This window comes from Ictidomys tridecemlineatus, chromosome 12 (assembly GCF_052094955.1).
Source record: "Ictidomys tridecemlineatus isolate mIctTri1 chromosome 12, mIctTri1.hap1, whole genome shotgun sequence".
Taxonomy (NCBI): domain Eukaryota; kingdom Metazoa; phylum Chordata; class Mammalia; order Rodentia; family Sciuridae; genus Ictidomys; species Ictidomys tridecemlineatus.
Genome location: NC_135488.1, coordinates 99,162,042 through 99,177,961, shown reverse-complemented (window position 1 = coordinate 99,177,961; position 15,920 = coordinate 99,162,042). Strand labels below are relative to the sequence as shown.

Sequence of the window (15,920 nt, the reverse complement as noted above, 5' to 3'; positions counted from 1 at the left end):
AATCAACTCCAAGGCAAAATTTGCCTGACCCTGATTTTTTTTGTGTATTTAAAAAATTGAGATAAAATTCACCTATTTAAGGTGAACAGTTTAGTGAATTTTAATACGTTCATAGGTCGTGCAGTTGGCATCCCCCAAAAAATTCTGTACTCAGTAGTAACTCTACTTCCCCTTTCCCCAGTTATTGTCAATCATCGAGTTTATTTACTGTCTCCATGTATTTGTCTATTCTGGACATTGATTCATATAAATCCAGTTCTAGATTTCTTTAGGTAATTACTCTTGTGGGAACAATTCAAAGTTGATTGAAGATAGACTACTGAATGAAATAATTTTCAGCTCTTGTTGTACACTGGGAACTAATGAAGATTGTAGCCTCTGAAGTGCTGTTGCTAATAATATTTTTCTCTTCCTTAGCTTACAAAGAGGTTGCAAGGACATCCTAATAGGTAAGATGTTTAGATGACTAAATTGCCTTTTTTTAAAATAAATTAGAGATTATTGTTAAAAACAGCAATATCTGAAAGTGTTAAATAGTATTAGGTAACCCCATATTCTAACGGTAGAATTCTTCAAAATGTTGGGGCTGGGGTTGTGTTTCAGCAGTAGAGTGCTTACCTAGCACGTGTGAGGCGCTAGGTTTGATCCTCAGCTCCACAAATAAATAAATAAATAAAATGAAGGTATTTATTTATACAACTAAAAAATTTTTTTTACAAAGGTTAAATGTCACTCTTCCCCCATTTTAGATTAAATGATTTTATTTCTAAGATTTTATTACAGTTTTTTTTTCTTTGAGAAAGCTCCTATGTAGATCAGATTTTATTAGGTCATTTAATGAGTTAGACTCATTTAATGAGTTAGTCTTAATCACTGTATGTAAAATTGACAATTTATAGAATTTGCCCAACCTCTAGTAGGTGTGTAAGAGACCATAAAGAAATGTCTTAGGACTCGGGATGTGGCTCAGAGGTAGAGCACTTGCTAGTGTGTGTGAGGCCCTGGAGTCAATTCCCAGTACTACCATACACACACACACACACACACACACACAAAATTTAGCTAAAAGACTAAATTTGTAGTCTTAAGATTGTAGCATGCTATCATTGCTATGTATATTGTATGGCTTTTCTTTTTTGATTATTTTCTGTTACCTTTCTGAGCTCACAAAAGAGGAAAGCTAAAGAACTCATGAAATAGAACTGGCTCTCACAATTTAGGTCTATATTTATTTGCCTTTTAATATTGGTGTAGAAGACTTTGCTGTTTGCTTTTGAAGGTGAATATCAGATGGTGGGTTTGGATATCATGAACATAAAATGCCAAATCGGTTAAGCTCAGTTTGGATGAAGATTATTGTTGTAGTATCAGTTAATTTGAAGTAAAGCATAGGTTTTATTTTGAAGTTGTTTTGGAGGGACTGATTTTTGTCTTATTTTTCCAGTCCCTACTCTAGGAAGTTAGTGTTTTTCAGGAATCTCAAACTCAGTGAAAAATACAACATGAATATTAAATGCATAGTTGTTTATTTATTTATTTATTTATGATTTGCTAGCAGAGAAATAATATAGTGAAGTAAGTCCTCAAAGCCTGCACTTCTAACTGCCAAGGGGAATACAGGACTTTTAAAAGAAGATAAAATGACTGTTTTCCAATTTCATTAAGTATAATTAATTTTTAACTTGCATTCTTTTAAAATATACTTTTAGTTGTAGATGGACACAATACCTTTGTTTTATTTTTTTATATATTTTTATGTGGTGCTGAGGATTGAACCCAGTGCCTCATACGTGTTAGGCAAGTGCTCTACCACTGAGCCACAACCCCAGTCCCTCAACTTGTATTCTTGAGAGAGCCATTGCTTCAGTTTCTAGGTCCAGAGTTTCTTTATTCTTATGGGCAGGGAGTTGTTGGTTTCTCTGCTGTACAGTCATGACCTTGTATGATGAAGATAGTAAGAGCCACAAAACCTTCCTGAGGAGAGAATTTTGCCTGCCTTCAGACTCCAGCTGCAAGGTCAACTCTTCCCTCCGCCTCCAGCCTGCCAGCCCACCTTCCAGACATCAGACTCCCAAGCCTCCACAGTCACATGAGCAAATCCCTTAAAGCCTCCTTCTTGATTCCGTTTCTCTGAAAACCAGTTTCAGAGGTCTTAGTCCATAGAAAGCCAGCTCCATTCCTCAGGGCTCAAGGTGAAGCAGAACATCATGGAGGAAGAGTGTGGCAGAGGGAAGCAGCTCACATGGTAATCAGAAAGCGGAGAGAGCTAGTTGTTGATTTATTATGGTCATCTTCACAGCATAACTTCTAGATCTTCACTTGCCTATCCGTATTTTTCTAAAATTTTAACTCGGTTGTATTTAGTTTTGAATTTGTGGATATTTACTTGGAGTTTTTTTTTTTTTTTCCAGTGCTGTTTTAATGGTTCAGTGGTTGAAATGTGTGTTAACGGTTCATGCATCATACCTATCCACAGTAAGTCTTTTCTGAGTATCAATAGTTTGGTTTTGCTAAGCATTATAAAATTTGATAAATGCTGAACAGAACCATCTCTTATCTTTTTTCTTCACCTACTAAATGTTTCTTTTAGAGATTTTATTTTTTCCTAGGTGACTTTACATGAATCCTTTCTTAATTAAACTGTGTGACCCTTTTCCCTCCTGAATCTTAAAAGTAATATATAGTGTGTAAGAAGGCTTTTAAAAATACAGGAAGGAGAAATATTATATATTGATATATTAATCATGTTTTTCTCTACACAGTACTTGCTCAGCAAAATTGTTACATTGTGTGTATCCTTACCCTCCTCTTAAAAAACACTGCCAAGTTTTAAACCCTTCATATATGCTGATATGTCTGTCTTGCCTTGTCTTGGGAGGATAAAAATGATGTAAAATAACTAAACTGACATTTTTTGTTTTTGTTTTAAACCAGTTCACAATTTTTATTGCAGTGGTCGTTTTTGTGAGGGTGTTACATTGAAAGGTCTTATACAGAAATTGCCACCATATTCAATATCTTTAGTGTTTTAAGACTCACATGGTAAATATAAAATTCTTAAGATTAACAGTATACACTCAATGGAAAACAAAAAAGGCACTAATAGCTATTTCTTTTAAAAAGATCTTCAGGTGATAGGAATGAACGCTGAGGTTGTAGAATAAATTGATGACATAGTTAATGAAACTTAAAAAAAAGTGTTTTAATGCATAGTGTTATATTTGTGCTGCCATGTCTCAAAAGAAGGCTTGCCAAGGTAGGTGGAGTGTATGATGCTCCAGTGCCTTATGGAACTACAATCAAGTGCAACTATAAATAATACTGAAAAACGTTCACCATCTGATCACTGTATAATACTTTCAAGGCATTTAGTCTGCTTATCCTTTGCAGTATTCTAAGCCATTCACATTGGCCATCACATTTATTTTAGTGCTTGCCACTAGGGAGGCATAAAACCTGTTGTTTTGGCTAAAATGAGACAGTGGGTTCTATGTAAAAGTAACCATATTAAAGGGTCTAATGGCAATCACTGACAGGCTGCTTAAATGACTGGTATCTCCATCATTCACTGTGTTGCAAGGGCCCAGTGTGGAAAGGAAAAAACAACAAAATAAAACAAAAACAAAAATAACTAATGCTTTTTCAATGGATTGAATTGGAGAAATTAAATCCCCTTAAGAGCCAGATGGCACTTAATGGGGTTAATATATGACAATTTTTATTTAAGTGAAATTACTGTGTGGCCTCCCAATTTCTTTCCAGATGTTGAATGGTTCTTAATATCATCCAAGCCATTTACTTGCCACTTGAGTTTAATACCTGTAAATTCTTTTTAATGGCATCTTTAGAGCTAGTATAAATCATCTTTTTAAGGGTACAGTTTCAAGATCCTAGAATATAAATAAAAGACTTTTTTATTGAACTGTTTTGTTTCATGTGTGGCAGTGTACAAAGCATACTGGCAATTATTCACATGCAGCAACTTCACAAAAGATGTGTAAGAGTCCTCTACAGTATCACCTGCCACCAAGATCTGCTTTGCCTCCTCTACAGTTATTTGTCTTTTTTTTAAATCACTTTAACAGAAGAGAACTGTTTTCTTTCTTTCTTTTTTTAATCTCCTTATATAGAAGATTTTCTTACTTTCATATCATTAAAAACTTTGATGAGGGGCTGGGGATGTGGCTCAAGCGGTAGCGGGCTCGCCTGGCATGCGTGCGGCCCGGGTTCGATCCTCAGCACCACATACCAACAAAGATGTTGTGTCCGCCGAGAACTAAAAAATAAATATTAAAAAAAAAATTCTCTCTCTCTCCTCTCTCACTCTCTCTTTAAAAAAAAAAAAAAAACTTTGATGAGGGGCTGGGGTTGTGGCTCAGTGGTAGAGCGCTCACATCGCACATGTGAGGCTCTGGGTTCGATCCTCAGCACCATATAAAAATTAATAAAAATAAAATAAAGGTATTGTGTCTGACTATAACTAAAATAAAATATATATTAAAAAAAACTTTGATGACTCATCATTCACTGTTACTCCAGATGCCATAGTGTTTGAGGCTGTGATGTGTCAGCTGCTCCAGCTCTGTGGCTCTGGGAAGAGGAGGAGGGGCAGGCAGACAACAGCAAGTGCAGGGTATACCAGGAGCTCTAAACAGGCATTTTGCTAGAGTTGGCTGCCAGCTTTTCATTGGTATGTGAATTATATTATTTATTCAGATGGAAGAGAAGGAAGATAAAATCTTAATGTCAGAAAAAGTTTTTTTATTAGTTCTTTGTTATCTGTTTCATCAGTTATATTTTAAACTAGAAATAGAATTAAAATTATATACTCTGATTTGATTGTCTAGCACTTTAAAAATACACCTCCACCCCATTTTTTTGCAGTACTCAGAATTGAACCCAGTGCCTTGCACAACTAGGCAAGCACTGTACCACTGAGCCATATCTCCAGCCCACAGTATTTTTTTTCCCACATTTTCTCATAGTGATGAGATTTGTCGTTGCATATTTGTACATGCATACAATATAACATTATAATTTGGCTCAATAAATTTTCTTGAAAAGTTTTAGTGGATCACTGAAAATCCTTAATTGCTCTTTTCTCTTTTTGGACTGAATCCAGAGGCACTCTACCATTGAGCTACATTCATAGCCCTTTATTTTTTACTTTTTTTGTTTTTTTGAGACAGAGTCTCCCTAAGTTGCCTCGAACTTGCAGTCCTTCTGCCTTGGCCTCCTAAATCACTGGGGATTACAAGCATGCACCACTATTTCTGTCCAGCTCCTTAATTATTCTTTAAACTATAGCTCTTCCTTTCTTAACATAGTTTATACAACTCCTACATGTTCCCTCTTCCTTTTCTGTGTCTCAGATTCCTTTTGGCTTTAGTGATCTGAAACATTGAAAATTGTTAGATAACCTGCCTTGAGGTCAGCTGTGCATTCTTTGTGTGTCCAGGGAGAACTCTGCCAAAATGTTAAATAGGTGTACAGACAAGCAGTAGAGTGGATTAGATCTCCTAGCCTGCAGGAATCCTGGGGAGGTGAATTGAGGGCAGTGGTATGTGGAGTGGCTCTGTAGCATGGTGATCTGCATGTGATGATTAAAGCAAACATGATATATTTTAGAACCCTGGCTAGAATACTGGGTGATACTAAATCTCAGTTACTTGCTTAGAAGCAAGAGGCCCAGAGGCCTTGAAGTGAAATCTCTTCTGGAATCAACTACTGAAGTGAGCATCATAGATTAAAGATATATTTAAGTTTATTCTCTAAGCCAAAAACTCTGTTAGCCATAGATGTTTAAGGCACTCTGATCCCCATCTTGGATCTCATAGTCTGAATGGGGGTACATAAATGGGAGATGATGATAAATTAAAATGTAATCATAGTAAACCTTGTGTTACTTATTTTTGTGCCTATCTGCTGTTTACAAACAGGAATGAAATACTATTTTATGCACAAGTGTCAGAAATAGGAGATTAAATAAAGGTTGATTATAGGAGAAAGTTAGGGTCCCTTTTCTATAGCTCTACATGGACAAAAGATTTTCTCCTTTAATGATTTATGGGATTCAATAATAGGAATGCTATTTGGTCAATTCTGTCTTCTCTTGTTCTGTCCTACTGGTCTCTGGGAGCTGGGAAAAACTCCCTCTAACTCACTGATTCTTTATGGTAAGGATAGATAATGTGCCGTCATTGGAGAATAAGAGTCAGAGGCGAGTCCCCTCTAGCCAGAGATGTGTCATAGAGAGAAATTATATACTTTGTACTGATTTTACCTAAAATAATTTATCAATACGAAGAACTTCCATCCTATAGTTTTGCCCTACCTGGTAGTTTTCTCCTTCCTAACCATGTATCATTATCATTATTATTTTTTTAGAGTTGTGTTTTTTTTTTTTTTTTGCTGCTGGGATATTGTGGGCCTTTTGTGAAGATTTGTGATGTTGCTTGGCTGTGTCCCCAGCAGCCACTGCCATTGGAAGTACTTGTTAGCAGATGCTTATGTAGTGGCTGAACGCTAAAGTGGAGCTGATCTGATCTGTATATTTCTCATCTTTGTATGTGATAATACCAAACAATCATTTTTCCCCCGCTAGTTGCCTGATCTGGTACACCAGCTGGGGACACTGTATCAGCTAATGGAAAGCAGAGTCAAAACTTTTCAGAAACTTTCACATCTTCATGGAAAGCTTATCCTTCTAATCACACAGGTGGGTAAATGAGAGTATTTCTAACCAACACTTTTGATTGTGATAGGAATGGAGTATAAATAAGATTGCTTACCTAATAAGCTGTTCATGGTGGCACATGCCTGTAATCCTAGCAACTTTCAAGGTGAAGGCAGGAGAATTAGAAGTTCAAGGGTTGGCTAAGTAACTTAGTTAGGCCCAAAGCAACTTAGATGATGTCTCAAAACAAAAATTAAAAAGGACTGCGGATGTAGCATAGTGATAAAGCACCCCTGGATTCAATCCCTGATTACACCCCCTTTTCCCCAAGGCGGTGGGGGGGAATTTTTTACCTGATATTTGAGGGCTACTTCATTTAGCTGGAAAACAGAATCCAGGCTTTACCTTGTAAATAATATCTATTTCACAGTTAGAAAGATTAGTTATACCCCCCTTTCAACTTATATTTAAATTGTTTCTCACTGGGATATTTCAGTTGTTAATATAGCTAGGTTGATAATGTTGTTATGAACAAGTTACAGGATTTTTCTGCAGTTAAATTTTTGGCAAAGAAACATACTCTAATCACCTCAGAGGTTTTCCCAACTTTTACAAAGTAATTCTTTTCTCCAGGTATTTGAAGGTGCTCCCCCCTCTCCCCCATTTGCTCCACATTGTATTCAGACCATTCATTCTTATGGGAGGAGAATGAATAGGTGATGGTGGGAGATGGGTGTGGTAATGGTTGGGATAGATATGTACTTTGCTTAAAAATTCTACTTTTTCAGGTTACAGCGTCAGAGAAAACAAAGGCAATGACTTCCCCTGGACAGAAGGCAAAGTTGGTGTATGAAGAAGGTAAAGATGGCAGGAGGGTAGAATCTTGAACTGAAATAGTGAAATGTTTTCTAGTGACTCAGTTTTCTTACTGTGTGAGAACATTCATATAAAGTCTTGCTTTGACAAAGCTCTCTTAAAATAGTCAAGTCTGTGGCAAAAAACTATGATAAAAGAAAAGGTACAAGTATGACACAGTGACAGAAAAGGTGTGGAATGGAAGAATCCTGAGTAAATTTTATGCCAGTACATGTGAAAATGTAGGTGAAACTAGTACTTCATTAGAAAACTTTAATGACCAAAATTGATTTAAAAATCTAAAATTGAGTTAATTAAAACCTCTTATAGGATAGGATACTAGGCCCAGAGGTTTATTTTTTGGTATTGGAGAATAAACCTGGGGGCACTCAACCACTAAATCCCCTTTTATGTTGCTGAGGCTTACTTTAAACTTGTGATCCTCCTACCTTCACCTTCCTAGCCACTGCATCACCGTGCACAACTCTTGCTTTCACACATTTTAAAGCCATAGTTCTCTAGCTTTTTGGTATTAAAATTCTTTTACTACTTTTTTTGTGTGTGTGTGTGCATTTGCAAAGTGTTTTATTCACATACATATGAATTCCCCCTTAAGATGATATAGACATGAAGAGACAGGTAGTTGACTCCATAGGTTCCTCATCTTATATTTACTTCCTTTCTGTCTCCTTTAGTTGGAACCTCTAAATTTTGATGCAAGGTCCAAAGTTGGTTGAATTTTTTTTTCCCCATGGACACAACATCTCTATTTTATTTTTATGTGGTGCTGAGGATTGAACCCAGCGCCCCACGCTACCTCTTGAGCCACATCCCAAGCCCGGTTGAATTTTTTAAGTCAAACATTTTGTGGGAATCTATCAATGTAAATGTGTTTTCAGATGACATCACATCCAAAAATCACATTGTGCTTATTATTACATTAATGATGCTAAAATCAGTGACATTTTCTTCTCCATTTATTTCCCAAGGTGCTTAGAAAATAATATAGCTCTTCTACTGCTTATACATTTGAATATTTTTTCTCACAATCATATATTTAACATGTCAGTTAATATTTCCATAATTAACATTTTTATTATGGTTTTAAAAATGCTAATGCTTCCATTCTTCTCTGTTTATAAGCCAGCACTTTTGATATAATTTTTCTACATCCAGAGAAATCCAGGTTATTTGATGGTCCAGAAATGGCTTGTATTTTAAGTTGAGGGTTTGTAGGGGTTTGTGTACTTAGTCTTTTCTAATAGCATCTTGAAGGAATAGTATAAATAGATTGCAGTTTTATTCAGATAAGCTTATTAAATTAACATTTCTTGCATGAATGATAGATGAATAATAAGTATTACTAAAAGTAAGTTTAGGAATTTGGTGCTTCTTAGTTTTTAGGGACATGCTCTCTGCTTTGTTCACAAAATTAAAGCTGGATTTTCCCCCTCCCCACAGAGTCTTCTGAAGAGGAGTCTGATGATGAAGTAGCAGATAAGGATTCTGATGTGAGTTATTTGTTTCCTGGTACATAAATCTGCCTTTATAGCCTCATAGCTCCATGAGAATGAGCCTTTCATGATTGTTTTCTTTCCTTGACATATCTACCAGGATGACTGGGATGAAGATGAGGAACAGAAAGAAAGTGAAAAAGATGAGGACATTGATGAAGAGAATGAGGAGGAAGATGAAGATGCTGAAGAAAAAGAAGAAAATGGTGAGGACAGAGATGGGGCAAGTGAAAAAGAATTAAATGGAGATTCTGATTTAGATCCTGAAAATGAAAGTGAAGAGGAGTGAAGACAGAAGAGCAAGCCAGTCAGACTGTGAACCCTGACTCACCTTGCCCACTGCTGCGGAGTCCTCCTAGGGAGGGTTGTCCCCGTGCCAGGACGCCAAGGACCGCTGCACATTTCCACATTCACAGCGGCGATTCCCATGCCACCTTGCTGTCCTGAGTGCCCCAGACTTTTAACTGTGTAAATAAGAGTGTTTCATTCAAATGTTAATAAACTTTACACAGTAAATAGACACATTTTCTGCAATGTACTGACATGAGTGTCCAATATATGGTATATTTTTATAATATAATATCTTAATATGATTGGTTATGTCAGGAATTGACTTAAGTGAAGACAGACATCCCACAGGGTTTCAGAAACTGGACGCTTGTGAATGAGTCAGCTCTTCTCTCAGGTTGGTATCCTTCATCAAATCCATATGTGAAGCAGCACAGTGAAAAGTTTTTAATTTGGTACATTTTAATAAAATATGAAGGAATAACTAAAAACTGGAGTTAAGAATTATTGTGATTAAAAAACAGAAACAAAAACCCTATTTACCAGTATCCCTAGCTTGTGTATTAACTGTGGTTATCTGACTCAAGTCTAACTGAAGTTTTGGAGTGCTTCCTCAGAACAACCACTTATTTTTTAAGCTGTCATGTGAAATATTTTTTTAAAACAAAACAGAAAATTATGATAATTAAAAAACTAAAGATTTAGCCATATTGAGAAATTTTCTTGGCTGCAGATTGCCTGTACAAAAATAATCAGTGTATATAGATTTAGAAGTGCTCATTACCCGTAACTTTTTAAAAAATTCACTCATAGCTGCTTTTAAAGAAGTTTTCATTTTTATTTAAATTACTAATGAATCAAAGAACTATTGTTTATTTTTTTCTCTTTGGTTTTAGATATTAATGATAACCTTGTTGGAATTTTTTTTCCAAAGAAAATATTTTTATAATTCAGTAAATTTAATGTTTTTTGTCCTTTTTCATTGCCAACTTGGCAGTGTTAGGGTATCTTTATCTTTAAAACAATAAATTCAACTCAAAAGATTTTTTATGTATTAATAAGTATTTTGGTGCACTACAAAAGCTTTTTCAGATTATTAGGAATTTGCTTTTTTTTTGTTTTTAAAGAATGAGCCAGTATTTAGGAAGGGCTGGGCAGATGGATTTATCTTTTCCCACCTGTGAATATGTAAAACAAATAATTATCTCTTGAGGGACTTTTTAACATCTGTGGCAGAACAGAGGTTTCTGTGCTCAGCTCGCAGAGCTGGAACCCTCAGCACCTCTTGGGAACACAGTTTGAGCTGCTGGTATGATATATAGTGGTATGTTTATCAATGGCAATTTAATATCATCTCTTTGTAAAGTGAATAAATACTCATCTTTACCCAGTGCTTGTCTTGTGGTATATGTAGAGGAATTCAGCCATGTGGTTGGGTTTATGGTATGAAGGTTTTTAAAAAGGGATTTTACTCCAGTAGCATTAATAGGTAAATGCTTTCAAGATTCGTTGTATAACCTAGAGTTTTTAAATGAAAGAATCAAGAATTTTGTCTTTAGTATTAGGTAAAGCTGGTAGTTTCTTGAAGCTGTCCCATGTGGCTGGGTTGTGACTGCAGTGACAATAAGGAAGAGGCACGTGTGCTGGGAGACACGTTTCCTTTACCCTAGTTTAGAAGTAAATGAGAACTATGTGATGAAATCTTACTCATTTATTGATTTGTGAGTTTTTTTGGTTTAGAAAAGTCCAGAGTTGATTTAGGCTTTTTAATCAAAATTTAATCAATTCTGGTAAATTTTGCTGTCTGGTCAATTCAGAAAATGAAGTGTTGTGTGTAGGTTTTTGTTTTGTTTTTTAAATGTTAGCCCTCTAACCAAGTCACCAATCCTATGTACATCATATTTAGTTGTCAAATTCTGATAATCCACAATATTCCCCCTCACTTGGTTGAAATTTAATGAGCTTGCATAAATTGTGTTGAACAGTGTACTGCATTCTGGATTTGTCTGTTTCCTTATGATTAGATTTCTGTTTTAATGTTTTGGGCAAGAATCTTTAAATAAGTGCTTGTGTTTGAAATGGATTTGTAGAAGTAAATTCCTTGGGTCTAGATGAGAATATTGAACAAATAAGTATGTTTTGGTATAAGTAGATGTGAAGGCTTCAGGTTTGGTGCCTGAAGGTCAGAACTGAGACCTGGAGAGTGCAACATTGGATGCGTTGACATTTGTCAGGTTCCTGTCTGGATTAATTCCCAAATTTGCCATTTATTCATCTTAGCAAATGCGTATTGATTGCTTTCTCTCTGCCTAGTATGATTTCATTGCTTGGTATTGCTGAACAATGGGGAAAAATAATACCTGCCAGTTGTGGTTTGGATAAGTGTCCCCAAAACATTGTCTTATTAAACACTTGGTCCCCAGAGTCACGTTCTTGGGAGGTGCTAGAACATTTAGGAAGTGGGTCCTAGTAGGAGGTAGCTGGGTTATTGGGTACAGGTCCTCAGATTATGGGACCTTGATCAGAAGAGACCTCTTGAGCTTTGCTTCCTGGCACATGAGGTGAGTAGTTTGCTCTGCCACAGGCTCACAGCATGATGTGCTGCCGTTGACAGAGGCTCAATAAATGGAGCCTTAGTTTTGGACTGGAACCTCCACATCTGTGAGCCAAAATAAAACTTTTCTTCTTATAAGTTAATTGCCTCAATTATTTAATGTTAGCAATGGAAAGCTGACTTAAAACGCTTCCTTTGAGGAACTGACACATTACCAGGGAGATCTTGGCAATAAGCAATATGTGATGAGTATGGAAATTTTAATGGTATGTAACATGATAATTGATATGGGGGAAGAAAAGCAGAGAAGGCGGTGGGTCATTGGGTTTGAGGAGTGCAGATTGCAGATTTAAGTGATCAGAGTAGGACTTACTGAGGAAGGATTTGAATGTAGACCTGGAGGAGGCCTGCGAGTTGGCTAAGTATGGTATCTAGGGGAAGGAGTCTTCTAGGCAGAGGAGATGGCTCCAGCAGAGGCCTTGGGGTCAGCATATGTTTTATTGTGTTGAAATGTGGAGAGGAGGTCAATATGGTGGATATTGAGAAAGGAAGAGTGTGTCTGAGGGATGAGATCAGAAAGTAAGTAGTTGCATAGGGCCTTGCAGACTTGTAGGCACTGGTTTATGCTCAGAGAAATGTGGAATTGTGGCATTTGAGCAGAAAAGTCCAGCTTTTGTGTTGAGAATTCAGTATCCTATAATGAGAAAGGAAGAAGGACTGTTTTCCTAGTAGGCAGTACCAAATAGGATGCAGTAATCCAAGGGAACAATGAGGGTACTAAATTGGACTATCAGTAGTGGAGCTGGTGATGGTGTACTTTCAGTCAAGATTGTTTTGAAATTAGGGCTAATGGGGTTTCTTGTGAAGTGTGAGAAAGAGAGGTGTCAGGTAGCACTCCAGGGTGAGGAGTGCTTCTTGCTAGAGTACCTGCATGCTGATGTGGGTGGGAGCAGGTTTGATGGGAGAGGGACAAGTTGGACATGTTAGGTTGTTGAGATCTATTATTCCTGGGGAGAGAAGGTGGGATGGAGGCAGAAATTTGAGCAAGTATGAGCTTCCCAAGGGAGTCATGTAAACAGGAGCTTTGAGGCCTGGTGCTCCATTGCTGCAGGAAGAAGAGAAACCCCAGAGGACACCACGTGCACAGTGAAGTAGGAGGAATTGACATTGTTTCTTCAATTCCCTTCAAATTTGAATTCATGGCATCACTCAGCTGCAGTTTCTTTTTATTGATATGATTACTGGTGAAGTCCCCGCAGCTGCAGTGGTTTTTATGTTGCTCTTTATATGACTATTTGTTGATCCTTTCTTTGAAGGTAACTCAGGCATAAAATTCTATTTTTCTTTTACTCCAGTGTAGTTGTCTTGACTTTTGTAGCACCTCAGCACTGTTTCTTGTGCTGACGAAATTGTACACTAGATCACAAAGCAGTTGCAGAATGAGAGACCACAGCAGTGCAACTGGATTAGCATGTTTTATTCAAATTGGGGAAACTGAAAAAGAATCAGAGGCTAGAGACTGCAGTCTTTATAAGGTGCTGACTAAATTGACTGCTCAGCATTGTGGATTTACATGTATAAATGAGTTACATTTAATATGAAAATATTCCTGAGAACAGAGTAATTATAAATCTGTGTAGAGGACCATGCAAAATGATGTTTGCTTGAATGTAGTATGTTAACTTCACATGTCAAATGAGGGATGTCAAAAACACTGAAGTTGAAAATTAACTACATTGAGTTGCATGGCATATTTTAGGCAATAATGGCTCGAAGGGGGAGGAAATTTTGTATGTTTTGGGCGCTAAAGTTTAAAAAGGATTTTTGTTGTTGTTTGGTGGTGCTGGGTATTGAACCCAAGGCCTTGTGCATTAAAAAGGATTCTTTAATAGAAATAAATAGGTAAGGAAAGCCTTTGGTTTCAGGCTTGCCCTGTTGTGGTCCAGGTTGCTCCAGTGAGATTCCTCCCTCCTGGGCTGGTGGGGGAGAGTGGAACAAGAGTGCCTAGCACAAGCAGCCTGTGTGGTCATGTGTTCTGAAGCTGGGCAAAAGCTTTGCAGCTTCTTAAAGCTCATGAGTGGAGTTGATCAGTTTTACACAGCAGAGTCATTACAGGCTTCCAAGAAAAAATGGAGTTTCCATGATGTGTGTAAATTGTGAGGAAATCATCTCAGGTAGAGTAGCCTCTTGTGGGGTGGTAACTTGTTTTCATTCTAAACAGGAAAGTTACACACTAACCCAGTTTTAAAATCAGAAGATTGTTTTTGAGCCAGAGTTAAGAAGTGAACTGGGCAGTCTTCATGGCTGGTGAGCCTGCCAGTGTTGGCAGGGTTTGTTTGACGTCCTGGCCTTGCCCCGTGCTGTACTAGGACCTCTCACTCAAATCACGCTTCCTGTTCTACTCTTTTTTTTTTTTTTTTTTTTTTGGTACCAGGGATTGAACCCAGGGGCTTTTAACCACTGAGCCACATTTCCAGTTATCTCCCCCAGCCCCACTTTTAAATTATTTTTTAATTTAGAGACAGGGTCTAGTTAAGTTGCTGAGGATGGTTTTGGGCTCGTGATACTCCTGCTTCAGCCTTCTGAGCCACTGGGATTACCAGAGTGCACCACCACACCTAGCCTATTAACTTTTGTTAACAGAATGGTGACTGACTGGAATTTGGCACCACTTAAAGCTGCTGGTTAGGGGATAGTTTGCTGGTGACTGAGGGTCCACACAGAACATGGGGTTATACCTAAGGAACAAACTTCACTGGATTCCAGTGAAGTCTGATCACGTTAATTATTTCTCAGTTTGGAAGTTTTCCATTTATTGCTGTAAAATACACATAATAATTAACATTTTAACCATTTAGGTGTACCATTATGTCATTTTGCACAGTCATATTGTGCACTGAATTGGTCTCTTTAATTTGTAACTTTTGATAGCATTGAGTGCAGGAAATGAAAGATGGGCTTTCATTTTCATTTCATTTCATTTCCACAATAGGCTAAACTGTATTTCATTTCAAATGAAATACAGTTTAGCCTATTGTGGAAAGAGACTAAATTTAGGACCAGAGTGTACAGCACCAGTTCTGGGACTGCATCATGGTGGCAGTGATTTGGTCTACTTAACGTAGTATCTTTCCTTTTTAATTTTTTGGTATGTAGCAGGAGAGTGACAACAGCGCCACCTGTCTCAAGGATGCTGCAAAAACCAAATAGAACTATATCTAGGAACACAGAATGTTCCAAGTGCAGCCCCTGCCTAACCCTTTTCAGATCAATTGTTAGACATTTTTCCAATATGGGAAAGGAGGGTAAAGCATAAGGGTAATGGAAAAGACCTTTTGATTCTGCCATTTTAAAAAAAATTCAGGGTAGACATACGCTTTTCTAAAGACACTGAAGTGAATTTAATGATTTTTTTTTTTTTTTTTGGCAGTGCTGAGGATTGATTCCAGGGCCTCGTGCATGCTGGACAAGCACTCTACCACTGAGCCACATCCCCAGCCCTTTTTATTTTTCGAAATAAGGTCTCGATAAGTTACTTAAGGCCTTGCTAATTTGCGGAGGAGGCTGGCCATGAACTTGTGATCCTCCTGCCTCAACCCTCCGAGTTGCTGGGATTAGAGGTGTGCACCACCATGTCTGGCTTGCATTTTTCTTAAAATATATTATTATGAACTATTTGTGGAAGTGGTGTTACTGAGTGAAATGACAAGGCTTTAAGAAACATGCCCAAATCCCTTTCTAGAAAGGTTATATCTGTTTATTTCCATTTCGTCTTGACTCTCAGTTCAGATTCTTTTTCACGTTCACTGCCATTGGTATTTAGTGCATTATGGGTTCGGATCCTCTCCATCCTTGAATTGTCTTATTTATCTCTTGTTTAATTTTTAATTGTAGATGGACCACAGTACCTTATTTTATTTATGCTGAGGATCGAACCCAGTGCCTCACAAATGAGAGGCAAGTGCTCTACCACAGAGCTACAACCCCAGCCCTATCTCAAGTTTTTTTGTTTGTTTGTTTGCTTTAGTATATT

At 37.3% G+C, this 15,920-nt stretch overlaps 1 protein-coding gene across 1 annotated transcript in view; it reads left to right on the top strand.

The window, feature by feature from the left end:
- Positions 1-10,723, top strand: part of Wdr43 (WD repeat domain 43) — a 44,091-nt gene extending 33,368 nt beyond the window's left edge. The window contains exons 13-18 of the mRNA XM_005322489.5: positions 418-449; positions 2,412-2,475; positions 6,605-6,718; positions 7,465-7,534; positions 8,993-9,042; positions 9,146-10,723. Of these exons, the coding sequence (XP_005322546.2) occupies positions 418-449; positions 2,412-2,475; positions 6,605-6,718; positions 7,465-7,534; positions 8,993-9,042; positions 9,146-9,334 (519 nt within the window). The 3' untranslated portion in view covers positions 9,335-10,723. The remainder of the gene's footprint in view (positions 1-417; positions 450-2,411; positions 2,476-6,604; positions 6,719-7,464; positions 7,535-8,992; positions 9,043-9,145) is intronic.
- Positions 10,724-15,920: the final 5,197 nt, after the last annotated feature.